Source organism: Thamnophis elegans, chromosome Z, assembly GCF_009769535.1.
Source record: "Thamnophis elegans isolate rThaEle1 chromosome Z, rThaEle1.pri, whole genome shotgun sequence".
NCBI lineage: Eukaryota > Metazoa > Chordata > Lepidosauria > Squamata > Colubridae > Thamnophis > Thamnophis elegans.
In genome coordinates this window covers 93,182,341-93,194,963 of record NC_045558.1, presented here as the reverse complement: position 1 = coordinate 93,194,963, position 12,623 = coordinate 93,182,341, and the positions used below count along the sequence as shown (strand labels likewise).

The window sequence follows — 12,623 nt, the reverse complement described above, 5'->3', positions numbered from 1 at the left end:
TTTATGTACTGTATTTTATGTATTATGTACCCTAATTAAAATATTGGTATCTCAGCTTTCTTCCAAATCTTCAAGACATTTATAGTAAACCTAAAGTTTATGGAATTCCAGCCAAATGTATCATCCGCTATAATGGGACATTTTTTGTAGCTATATTAATTCCAATCTCGTGGCTATGAAATGAAATACCCTCACCAGTGTGGTAGAAGCTTCATAATAGTTATTGCTGTTCATGTGACATTTCCCATCATTGGGTATTACAATTCCAGCCAATCTCCCATCTAAAGCAATGTGTGTCTTGGCATCTGTAGTGAAGACCAACAAGTGGGAAGCATCAGGTCTCCAGCCAATTTTGTCCTGTAAGAAAATAACCTCCATGATATGTTCAAAACAAAAACAAAACCTCATAAAGAAGTCCACAAAGATATTCACAGCACCAATCCGAGGAAATTAGTTAATTCTTTAAGACTGAAATATAAATGGTGGAAAAGAAGTGGTGTATAGGGCTGACTAATGCCTTTTTTGAAAAAAAATCATTATTAGGCTCAATAGTAAAAATCAGTACAGATCATATAATAAAACAAAATGTAAAAGGTTACAATGCAAAATAGCAACATAGATACATATTACTAATACTACTTTATAAAACCCTAGTAAGATCACACCTGGAATGCTACAACCAATGTTGGTCACCATACTACCAAAAAGATGTTGAGACCTAGGAAAAAGTACTGAGAGGAGCAACTAAGATGATCAAAGGCCTGAAGACTAAAACATATGAAGAACATCTGCGGGATTTGTGTTTGGCTAGTCTAAAAAAAAAAAATAGAGGTGACATGATAGCAGTATTCCAGTATTTGAAGGGCTGCCATAAAGAAGAGGGGGTCAAATTATTTTACAAAGCACCAGAGGGCAGGACAAGAAAAAATAGTTGGAAACTAACCAAAGAGAGAAGGAACCTGGAATTAAAGAGACACTTCCTAACAGTGAGGACAATTAACCAGTGGAAAAGCTTGCCTTCAGAAATAGTGGACACTCCATCACTGGAGTTTTTAAGAAGAAACTAGACAGCCACATCTGAAATAGTAAAGGCTCTCCTGCTTGAGCAGGAGCCTAGACTAGAAGACCGCTAAGGTTTCTCTTTCTGTTCTGGTTCTGGTCCTGGTTCTGGTTCTGTCCTGTTTCTGTTCTGTTCTATTTCTGTTCCTATTCCTATTCTATATAAATAGTGGGAGAAAAGAAGAAGAAGAGACTCATCCAACAGATCACCCACTCCCATATTTGAGAGAGGGGAAAAATCTCCAAGTATTTAAAGGCAAGGAAGGCTAATTGACTCTTGGGGTTGGGGATGTTCCTTCTATCCCTTCAATGACTATATATGACAACCTAAATATGGTTGACTTCTGAAAACATAGAGTTGACCAAAATCTAAGAGACAAAATGTCTCTCATCTCCAAAGGGGAATCCAGCCCATACATCTTTGCCCACTTAATTGGCACCAGAGAAATGATTCTTGAAGAAACTCTGAATTCCCCCATAATAGAGATTTCTTCTTACATCACAGACAACTGCTTGGATGATGGCATCAAATCCTCCTTCAGGTGCATCTCGATTCTTAGACACGTTTTGTTTCTTCACTTCCTCATTGAAACGCTTGACCTCATCTGTGAGAGCTAGGACATGCTTGTAACCAAACATTGGTAGGCAGTGATCATTTGGTGGTTTCAAGCTAAAATATATTAAGTATATTAAGCTTAGAAAAGGGAACAAGAAACTGAAAACCCAAGAAAATCCACAGAATTTAGCACAGCCATTGACCTCACATTACACACCCTCCCAGTTAAACAACCCAATCAATTTGTCATGAGCTCAATTAAAGGGTCCTTAACCCAGCTCTTCCCCTCTCTCACAGTAGTTCCCAAAAGCACATGGTAGTGCCCTCATCAGACACATTAGTTGTTTATTCCCATGAGAGTCAAAAATAAATTGAAATAGCTAAGGAAGAACCCAGCTACTACTTACTCCTAGAGTTATTTTGCTTATATAACACCACTACTTGGTGAGCCAATGTTGTTCCAGGTATAACTAAAAGGCCTGGTTGACACCTTTACAGCCCTTCAATGTTTGAGACTGGGTTACTTGAAGGATCATCTCATCCTTGTTGTTTCTGTCTGTCTGATCCAGTCTGGAAGGATGGGCATGCTTTGGATGCCATTGGCTAAGGAATGTTGGTTGATAGGATCCAGAAGATGTCCCTTTCTGTTATAGTGCCCACCTTATGAAAACTTCTCCGACTGGAGACAAGAAGGCCCCAAACTCTCCTGGCTTTTCATAAGGCTCTGAATATCGGTGTCAGGGCCCACTCCACTCCATAATTAGGAAAGAAGACTAAGAGACTCCATGGGTTGGAAATCCAAAGTACTTTTACTAATTATAAATGGTAAGCGAGCAGTAGTGAAGCAAGATCTGAATAATATGGCGCGAAAGCAATTGATATATAGGCAAACCCGTTCCCCCCCCTTAGGATCAAAGCTCCAGTCCAATCATAAGTCCTTCAAATGTCAGGTGTGAGATAACTTCAAAAAGACAGGCCGAAGATGGAATGTGTAGGCCGTTGATGCAGGCGGGAAATACGTACGCATGCGTAATCCCACCGACTGGTACATCCTAGAACATTCCTCCAGCACATCAATTAAATCCCTCCCACATACACGCCCCCCCCTCCCCGTTTCATGGCAGCTGAAGCAACAGCAAAGCAGAAGCTGACAATCGGGTTCTCTGACTGGATCTAGATTCCTGAGCATATGAAGGAATCCATCTCCTAGCTGCATAGACTATGAGGTTTTCCTTGGCTGCTATGCCTTTTTAATTTTGGATTTGTTGTTGTAATTGTTACTTGTTAAGATGGGCAGTTACACAAATGGATGAAATGAAATAAAATAATACTCATAAAATTCCCTAGGTTTTACCTGATATTAAGAAAGAAATATTTCATTCTGCCTGCACATATTTAAGATAAAGAGGAAATAGGAATACACATTTAGCAATCTTTAGAACTACAGATTATAAATTTTAGCTTTAGAGATAGAGGATGAGAGGTGTTTGAGATGCTTCTAGGTTACAACACCCTTCATCTCTGATTTTTGGCCAAGTTGGCCGAAGGTGACGGGAGCTAACTTCAATTGCAGTTGGGGAAATCAGGCTTGTTTAACAAAGATAGAATCATCAGAGTTTCTTCTGACTAGAGAACTTACTCATAGCATGGGTTTTTGATGGCCTCTGGAGGAGAAATGTACATGTAAGGGGACAGGGGTTTGTCCACAAAAGCTCCAAAGCCAATCCTCAGGTTGCTGGTCACTTTGCGCATTTCCAGGGCAAGCTTGGTACCTAAGTTCTGGATATTACGGAGGTCATCCTTCATGGAGTTCGACAAATCCATTAGATAGTAGATGTCCACGGGATAATCTTCCACCTGGCGCACTTGTATTGAGAAAGTTTGGGGGTCATCTGAAATAGTAAAATTGGATAAGGAGTGAAGGACTAAAGATGAGGGGTGTTTTTCCAAAAATTCCAAACTAGCCTATTCTTTCCAAATGTTTGATTTACTAAGTTACATTGTTACAGACGCATGACTATCATAAACTACAGACATATCAGTCTGACCTCAATACCAGGAAAGATTCTGGAAAAGATAATCAAGCAACGAATCAGCGAACACCTAGAAGCAAACAAAGTAATAGCCAAAAGCCAACATGGGCTTGTCAAAAACAGATCATGCCAGACTAATCTTATTGCATTCTTTGACAAAGTGACAAAATTAGTGGACCAGAGGAATGCCGTTGATATAGTTTACTTGGACTTCAGTAAGGCATTTGATAAGGTAGACCATAACCTACTACTGGATAAAGTAGAAGAATGTGTGTTGGACAGCATCACCACCAGATGGATTCGTAACTGGCTGACCAACCACACCCAACATGTAGTCCTCAATGGTACTGCATCTATATGGAGGGAAGTATGCAGTGGAGTACCCCAATGTCCTGTTTTAGGCCCAGTACTCTTCAACATCTTCATCAATGATTTAGATGAGCGAATAAATGGGGAACTCATCAGATTTTCAGATGACACCAAGCTGGCAGGAATAGCCAACACTTCAGAAGATAGGCTTAAGATATAGAAGGATCTTGACAAACTTGAACATTGGGCACTATCTAATAAAATGAAATTCAATGGTGAAAAGAGTAAGGTTCTACATTTAGGCAAGAAAAATGAAACGCACAGGTATAATATAGATGGTACCTTGCTCAATAGTAGTAACTGTTAGAGAAATCTTGGAGTCCTAGTGGACAACCATATGAGCCAGCAGTGTGCAGCAGCTGTCAAAAAAGCCAACACAGTTCTAGGCTACATAAACAGAGGGATAGAATCAAGATAACGTGAAGTGTTAATACCACTTTATAATGCCTTGGTAAGGCCACACTTGGAATACTGCATTCAGTTTTGGTCGCCATGATGTACAAAAGATGTGGGAGACTCTAGAAAGAGTGCAGAGAAGAGCAACAAAGATGATCAGGGGACTGGAGACTAAAACATATGAAGAATGGTTGCAGGAACTGGATATGTCTAGTTTAATGAAAAGAAGGACTAGGGGAGTCATGATAGCAGTGTTCCAATATCTCAGGGGTTGCCATAAAGAAGTGGGAATCAAACTATTCTCCAAGGCACCTAAGGGTAGAACAAGAAGCAATGGGTGGAAACTGATCAAGGAGAGAAACAACTTAGAAATGATGAGAAATTTCCTGACAGTTAGAACAATTAATCAGTGGAACAGCTTGCCTCAAGAAGTTGTGAATGCCCCAACACTGGAAGTCTTTAAGAAGATGTTGGATAGCCATTTGTCTGAAATGGTATAGGGTTTCCTGCCTAGCCAGGGGGTTGGCCTAGAAGACCTCCAAGGTCCCTTCCAACTCTGCTATTGTATTGTATTGTAACCTAATATATACCATTCTTTTTCTCCTGACTGATATTTCTAGACATACGAGATCAATATCCCAAATAACAGCAAAACAATGTGATCATTAAGCACAAGCACATCTGTAGTCATCTCTTTTGGTCACTGCTGGACTGCTGCTATCTTTACTTTTTAATAAAAACCAATAAGTGAAAAGTTAATATGAAACAGTACAAATTCACATTATTATTTCTTATTACAGCCATCAACTCCAGATGATCTAAGCAGCTTACAATATTCAAATATATAATTACAAATAAAATATATATAACAAAAAAGGCAGCAATATTTATTTCCAAGAATGGTTCTAAACACCAAATAGGCCTTATATTCATGAAAAATAAAAATAATGGGTGGCTGCTGCCAAATGCTTTGCCAGGAAATATACCCACGTTCTTAACAACAACAACAACAACAACAACAACAAGCTTTTTTAAACCTGCTTTTTATCCCAAAATCTAAAGGGTAGTAGGCCTTTCTAGTAAATGAAATTTGAAAGATTGGATATGCCCAAAATGGTGACCATTTTGTGAACTGTAGCTGCTGTTTGTCCTCAGATTCTCAGTATGCCCACAAGATCTCAAAAATTGACTACCATTGCCGGAAGGTAATACAGTATGTCGATTCTGAATAGGTAGCTAATAGTCAAGTCAACGTGGCTCTGAAGCTATCATAGGCTAGCTCTAAAACTATCAAGCTATCATCATATTGTCTCAGACTATTGGACCGCGTTTGCAGCATTACCAGTTCAATTGAAGCAGTCCTTCAACCTTTTATGTAGATGCTTTCTTCTTTATTTCTTACTGTTTCTCTATAAATGGTGAGGAATGAACCCAAGGCTTTCTGTGGGTAAATCAAGTAGTATATCTGGTTTTACCTGGACGTAGGAAGAGTTCAATCTTCTGTGGAGTCATTTGAGTGATGTCACTTCCTGATCCTTTGGCACTGAGAGGTCTAGCCTCCAGTATGGAGGTCTCGCTGCGTGGATACTCTATAAAATCTTGTGTGCAGCCATTCTGATATAGATTTTCTATCAAGTCACAGCGAGAGAAAGCTTTTGGCATATTCTGTTGGAGGAAGAACAGAAAGAACAATAAGTTTTTGGAATGGGGAGTTCTCAAACTCCAATCTAATTATGTTGTTGCTAAAATTAAATTAAATTAAATTAAACCTGTCAGCTTCTAAGGTCCAATTCAAAGTGTTGAATTTAAAGCCCTTTATAGCAAGGGTCCAGGATATCTGAGGAACCATCTTCTCCCAATGGGATCGGTCTGCCCCATTCACTCTGGCAGAAGAGGTCTACTGGAGGTCCCATAAGCCAAGGAATTTTGACTGCTGGAGCCTAGGAGAAGAGCCTTTTCTGCCTTGACCTCTGACCTTTGGAATATCTTGCCACTGGAAGTGAGAGTTGCCCCTTTTCTTCTGGCCTTCAGGAAAAGCCTTAAAACCTGGCTATACCACCTGCCATGGGACCCTAAAGGAATAGCTCTTGACTAGAGGTAGTTGATGCAGTAACAATAAAGACATCACCACTGCTCCATTCCAAACCCATGATTTTTTAGATTGCTCTTAATTGCTGAGAGCTGTTTCAAACTGTGAGTAAGGAGCACACAGACACACTGACTGACTGACTGACTGACTGACTGACTGAATGAATGAAAGAAAGAAAGAAAGAAAGAAAGAAAGAAAGAAAGAAAGAAACCTAAAAAGGGGCAATATTTAACTTCAACAAGAAATTATAGACCAATATCCCTATTGAATGGTGAATTATAAATTGTTTATAATGTCTTAAGCAAACAGATTGCAAATCATTCTGAAGAATGTATTAATGAAGATCAATGTGTATATCAACCCCGAAGTTGGTTGAACTGAGACCATTTTTTATTTTCCTGCTTCAGTGCTGACACATACTAGAGCTGAGGCAGTGGTGAGCTTCAAATTTTTTAAATTTGTTTATTTTGATTTTTGAAGTTTTAAATGGAAATATAAGTGTCAAAGTTCCAAGTAACACCCCCAATGAAAGAAGACCCCGAGGCTTGAAGTCAGTCTGTGTCTCAACTATCTTTCATCTATTGATATCATCTTCAGGATGGTATCTATTCTCCCTCCTTCCCTCTAAATGTCCAGTTCCTTCTGCTGACTCATCCATTGGTCTTCCTTGTCCTGCCCCAATTCTGGAATTTCTCTCCCCTACAGAGGTACAGATTTTTGGTTGACTTTCCATTGGGGACTTTTTAACAAAAAAAAAATAGAGGCATCTGCCTTACAATGAACTTTATGAACCCTAGTTACCCAGGCTGATTATGACAAGCATTTAGCTTAGCATGAATTCCTCCAGAAATATAAAATAAAAGTGGAATTTGAACCAAGCAGTCCACATACAGCATATTATAATATATACCATCTGTTTAATCAGGGTGGAGAATAATTATATTAGTAATGTAGACATTTATAATTTTGTAGTTAGGTTTATATCATAGGCTGAGAGATAAATTTGATAAGATCTACAGATAGCTCTAAATAAGTAATATAACAACACTTTTGCTTAATTGGTGTCCAGGATATGGACAGAACTGATGTCAGAATGTAAAGCTAATGATAAGACTGGAATAAACGTTGTTACGAAAAAAAATCAGGTGCTCAGGCATAAAAATGTGCCACTCAAACACTATACTTTTCCACACACACTAAAAAAAATTAGAGGGAACATTGACCCCCTGTCACTCTGATCCAGGTGAATGCCCCTGACTCCCAGTGAAAGCAATGTTGTTATGCCTAATCCTCCACCACTCCTTGTAATCCCCCCTCCCATTTTCTCAGGCACTAAATGTGGCAGCCCTGAATGTCCAACAGAAAAGATGGCTTCCAGGGCTGACAATAAGGCACAATGAAAGCACATAAGAAAATGGATGTAAAAAAAAACTTGAAAAGTTTTATAGATGTAATGCTGGTTTTGGAAAATACTTTAAAGGGATTGAATTATTAATGAGAAAATTAAAATAATTTCTTGAATTAGCTGGTTTTAAACAGAAGATGGTAACAAAAATATGAAATTGTAAGATCTAGCAGAACTGGTGAACGAAACATTTTAAGACTGAGAAAATGTAAAATATTTGGTTATTAATTTGACAAATATAAATTATATGTTGTTCCAAAATATGTTAAAATATGAAATGAAATTTTAAAAGTTATATTAAGAAAGGAAAAATTAGAATTGTCATTATTGGGAAGAATTTCTATGATTAAAAACTTCTCTAGAACGTTATTTTTGTTTTAGACAACATTTGTTTTGACAATTATTGTACCATTTAAATAATGGCAGAAATGTATGTATGTATGTATGTATGTATGTATATATGTAGGTAAAAAGAGTGATTTTTACTTAAGGTGTTATAACATGCTAATGAAAGAAGAAATTTAGTGATATCTGATTTGTTGTTTAATCTATACAAGGTGATGCTGAGAAATAGAAGATTATTGGAGTTAGAAAGAGACAATTTGATGTTTGAATGGCAGAATTATTTGTGTTATGCTAAAGTTAATGTAGTTTCTAAAGATCACTTTGTTAGACATGCCATATTGAGAAAATGGAACAGATATAAATCCAAAAAGTGGTTTCATTACAGGAAGCATATTATAGAAAATTAAAATTAAATATAGTTATTTTATGATAACATATTAATATTTTCATAAGGAGATATCAAATAAAATCAGGAAAAGATCTGACGATAAGAAGAATATACATGTGAATACTTTTCTTAGGTACTATTATGAGAAAGATTTAAAGAAGATAAAAAGAACTTTTGGTTTTGAATATTATAACAATGTATTTGAAACTGAATTGTCTATAAATGATGAATATGTTATTGCTAAGTGAATGCTGTTCTAATTTTCAAAAGATCATTTTCTGTACTAGACATTCAGTCCCAATAATTTACACTGGGATGAAAAGGCAACCAACTTAATTTCAACCTTAATTAAGAGAATTTTCTTTAATTAAGGAGAACATTTGGAATAGAAATTGAGAGAGAGACTTGAGAATACTTGTAACATAATAATTATATTCATTTGTGCATTTAATGTGGTTCTAAAACACCTTCTCACACTTGATATGGAGCACAGTGCAAAGTTGTTATTCAGCCAGTTCTGACAGGTTCTGGAGAACCGATAGCAGAAATTTTGAGTAGTTCAGAGAACTGATGAATAGGCTGGCCCCGCCCTTGCTGCCTCCCAGCCTCTCATCTGATCTTTTGTTGTCCTGAACAGGAGAACAGAGCTGGAAAGCAGGTTAGTGGGGTAGGGAGGGAATGGGGATTTTGCAGTATCCTTCCCCTGCCATGCCCACAAAGCCACACCACACCCACAAAGCCATCCCCACAGAACCGGTAGTAAAAAAAATTGAATCCCACCTCTGGCACAGTGGTTCATGTGGTTAGGCTGCTGGGTTGGAGATTAGCAAGCCCACATTTGAAACCCAAGTGCTGTTACGTGGCAGAGATAACTCCTGTCACTAGTTTCGGCTCCTTGATAGGGACATAAAAGGCATTCCACGGGCATTCCACAGGTAATGGTGATGTCACCGGCTAATCTTTTAGCTAACCTTAAATGGTACTTCTGATACAAATGGGTATAACCAGATAATCCTTAACTTATGATTGCAGCTGGAACCGGAATTTTAGTCGAAAGTTATGACTTGTTGTAAATCAAGGCATCCATATAACTGGACCCAATTTTACAATTGTTTTTATGTTGTTCATTAAGTGAATCATACAATTACAAGTCCAAATCCATTCTCCTGAATGTATGTTTTCTTCACAATGTTTGGTCATGTGATCATATAATGCTGCAACCAGTCATAAATGTGACCTTGTTGCCAAGTGTCTAAAATATGGTCATATGACTATGGGGAGCGGGGAAGGAATGACATTTTACAACAGCCAAAAATGCTTTATGGGCTGTAAAGCACCTTTTCCCAAAGTCATTGTAATTCCAAACAGCTGTTGAATAACCAGACACAGAGGTTGTATTCAGCCAGTTCTGACTGGTTCTGACAAACCAGTAGTGGACATTTTGAGTAGTTCAGAGAACCGGCAAATGCTACCTCATCTATTCGCTGTCTCCCAAATCCCAGCTGATTGTAGTCCCAGCTGATTGGCCGGGTCTTCTTCTGTTGCCCTGGTCAGGAGAACAGAGCTGGAAAGCAGGTTAGTGAGGTGGAGGGGGAATGGGGATTTTACAGTATCCTTCCCCCAGGAGTGGAGAGGGAATGGGGATTTTTCAGTATTCTTCTGCTGCCATGCCCACCAGGCCAAGCCACACCCACAAAACCTGTAGTAAACATTTTTTTGAATCCCACCACTGACAGATGTAAGTCAAGGACTATCCATATCTTTCAAATGTGTTTCACAACTTTATCCATTCTGAATATAGGATATAAAATAATAAGGGTTGTAGTTAATGGTGGGATACAGACAGTTTGCACCACTTCGGGACAACTGGTTATTAACCTTCTGTGAAGCTTGGTGAACTGGTTGTTGGAAGAAACCACTAGGGCAGAGAACTGGTTGTTAAATTATTTGAATCTCATCACTATGGTCCAACATATATGGAAAATACCATTGTCCAATCCACACTGTAAAGCAAATTCAGGAAAATGAGAACTAAGCAGTCTTTGTGTATCTTCGTAGCACATTTTGAAATAAATAATCTTTGTAGGAGGAATTTCCAACTATTATCAATATTGAGTTCATGAGTATAGATTCTTTTGGAATGATTTAAAATTCTTCTTTCCAGGTTTCTTACGATAGCATGAATGGAAAAGCCAGTATTAGAAAATAATTCACACATTAATTTGATTAAAACCAAATTTGATTTTGAGATTAAAAATGGCCATTTCTGCAAGTATAAAACCATAAAAAGGTGAAATTTAGGATTGGTTGAAAGGTATTCAAATGCAAAATTCTGTCTGCATCATCACATGTGTCTCTGTGCTCTAGTTATAAAGGCAAAACTCTCCAAAAAGGGATCATAAGCATGTTGTAACTCCCTCCCCCACTCCCACCCTTTTTTGGCAGCCATTAATAAACTGTACTGACTTGCTGCATCCTATTAACCTCTGAAAAACTGCCAGGAAATTTTGCTTTTTTTTAGAGGCAAAATTCCCTAAACCTGTATATAGCAGTGCTTAGTCACCATTCCAAAAAGCTGGCTGGAAACAAAAAATGTCTCTCCCAAAGACTTATCATTTCCTCCAGCACACGAGAGAGAGAACACAAGACCAAAAAAGGAATAAGCATCAGAATGTAGCAAGGCAGATACTATGGAAAGGAAAGCAGAAAAGCAGAGGAGATGGAAAGGAAATACAGAATCATCCTGAGACTTAGAGATATTGGTGTGGGTCTATAGGAAAAAAAGAGAAGATCATTCAGGTTTTGAATGGTATTTTTTTAAAAAAATAGACTTACACTAAAATAGGTTTTGAATCACCATATTTAGTTTTTAAAGAAAGAAACATCTTGGTATATTTCATAGATTCACTTGAGCTCTAGGAACTGAGGGAGCTCAAAGCACGGAAAATGAGCCAGACTGAATTAAGGTGGGGACGTTCCTTCTTTCCCCACACTGATCCCTCCAGGCAAAATTGCAGCATCTTGATCAAGATTTCTGTTAGGGGATGGGAGGAGGCAGAGTTTACTCTTATCTTTCCTCATAAATTCATGTAGACAATGGTTGTGGGTGTGAACCGAGTGTGAACTCTATCCTAGCCATATTTGTGACTGTTCAGCAAAGGTTGGGCAACCACCTGGCATTCCTTCATTCAGAAAATATTATTCTTTTACTCTACCTGAGGATAGGTAGTCCTTGACTTACAATAGTTCATTTAGCGACCGTTTCAATTTACAACAGCACTAAAAAAAGTAACATGACCATTTTCCAACATTTTGACCATTATAGCATCCTCTTCATCAAAATTCAGGTGTTTGGGCAGCTGACTCACATTTATGATGGTTGTAGTTTCACGTGATCACCTTTTGCAAACCTCTGACAAGCAAAGTCAATGGGGAAGCCAGATTCATTTTACAACATGTCAATAACTTAACAGCTGCAGTGATTCACTTAACAATTATGGTGAGAAAGGCCATAAAATGTAGCAAAATTCACTTAATAATTGTCTCACTTAGCATCAGAAAATTTGGGCTCAATTGTGGTCGTAAGTTGAGGATGACCTGTATTGGGATATTGACTGCCTGTCCCTTCTTAAAGGGCAGAGCTTTGTATTTTATGAGTGGCCTCCAAGGATTGTTAGCCCATAGGCTAGGGCCATAATAGCAAACCTATGGCATGCTCTCTGTGGGTATGCGTGCCATTGTCAACTGCTCTTCTGGGTTCCATTGTGCGCATGCCCGCCGGACCAGCTGCTCTCTTTCAGATTCTTTCCCATGCATGTGCGCTGGCCAGGTGATCTTCATGTGAAGACCAGCTGTCCAGTGTGCATGCACACGCCGGAACATGAAAGAGCAGCTGGCCACTGCGTGCATGTGCAACAGCGGCTGTTTTCTGGGGTTTGGTGCTCCAGCACATGAGTGCTCACATATGCACAAACGTGCACTCC

The 12,623-nt window shown here is 38.4% G+C and overlaps 1 protein-coding gene across 1 annotated transcript in view; it reads right to left on the bottom strand.

The window, feature by feature from the left end:
- The window catches only part of ITGB3 (integrin subunit beta 3), a 75,979-nt gene that overhangs the window by 34,456 nt on the left and 28,900 nt on the right, over nt 1-12,623 (bottom strand). Inside the window, exons 3-6 of the mRNA XM_032237339.1 lie at nt 5,889-6,078; nt 3,255-3,507; nt 1,558-1,729; nt 196-357 (exon numbers count right to left, since the gene is read on the bottom strand). Of these exons, the coding sequence (XP_032093230.1) occupies nt 196-357; nt 1,558-1,729; nt 3,255-3,507; nt 5,889-6,078 (777 nt within the window). The remainder of the gene's footprint in view (nt 1-195; nt 358-1,557; nt 1,730-3,254; nt 3,508-5,888; nt 6,079-12,623) is intronic.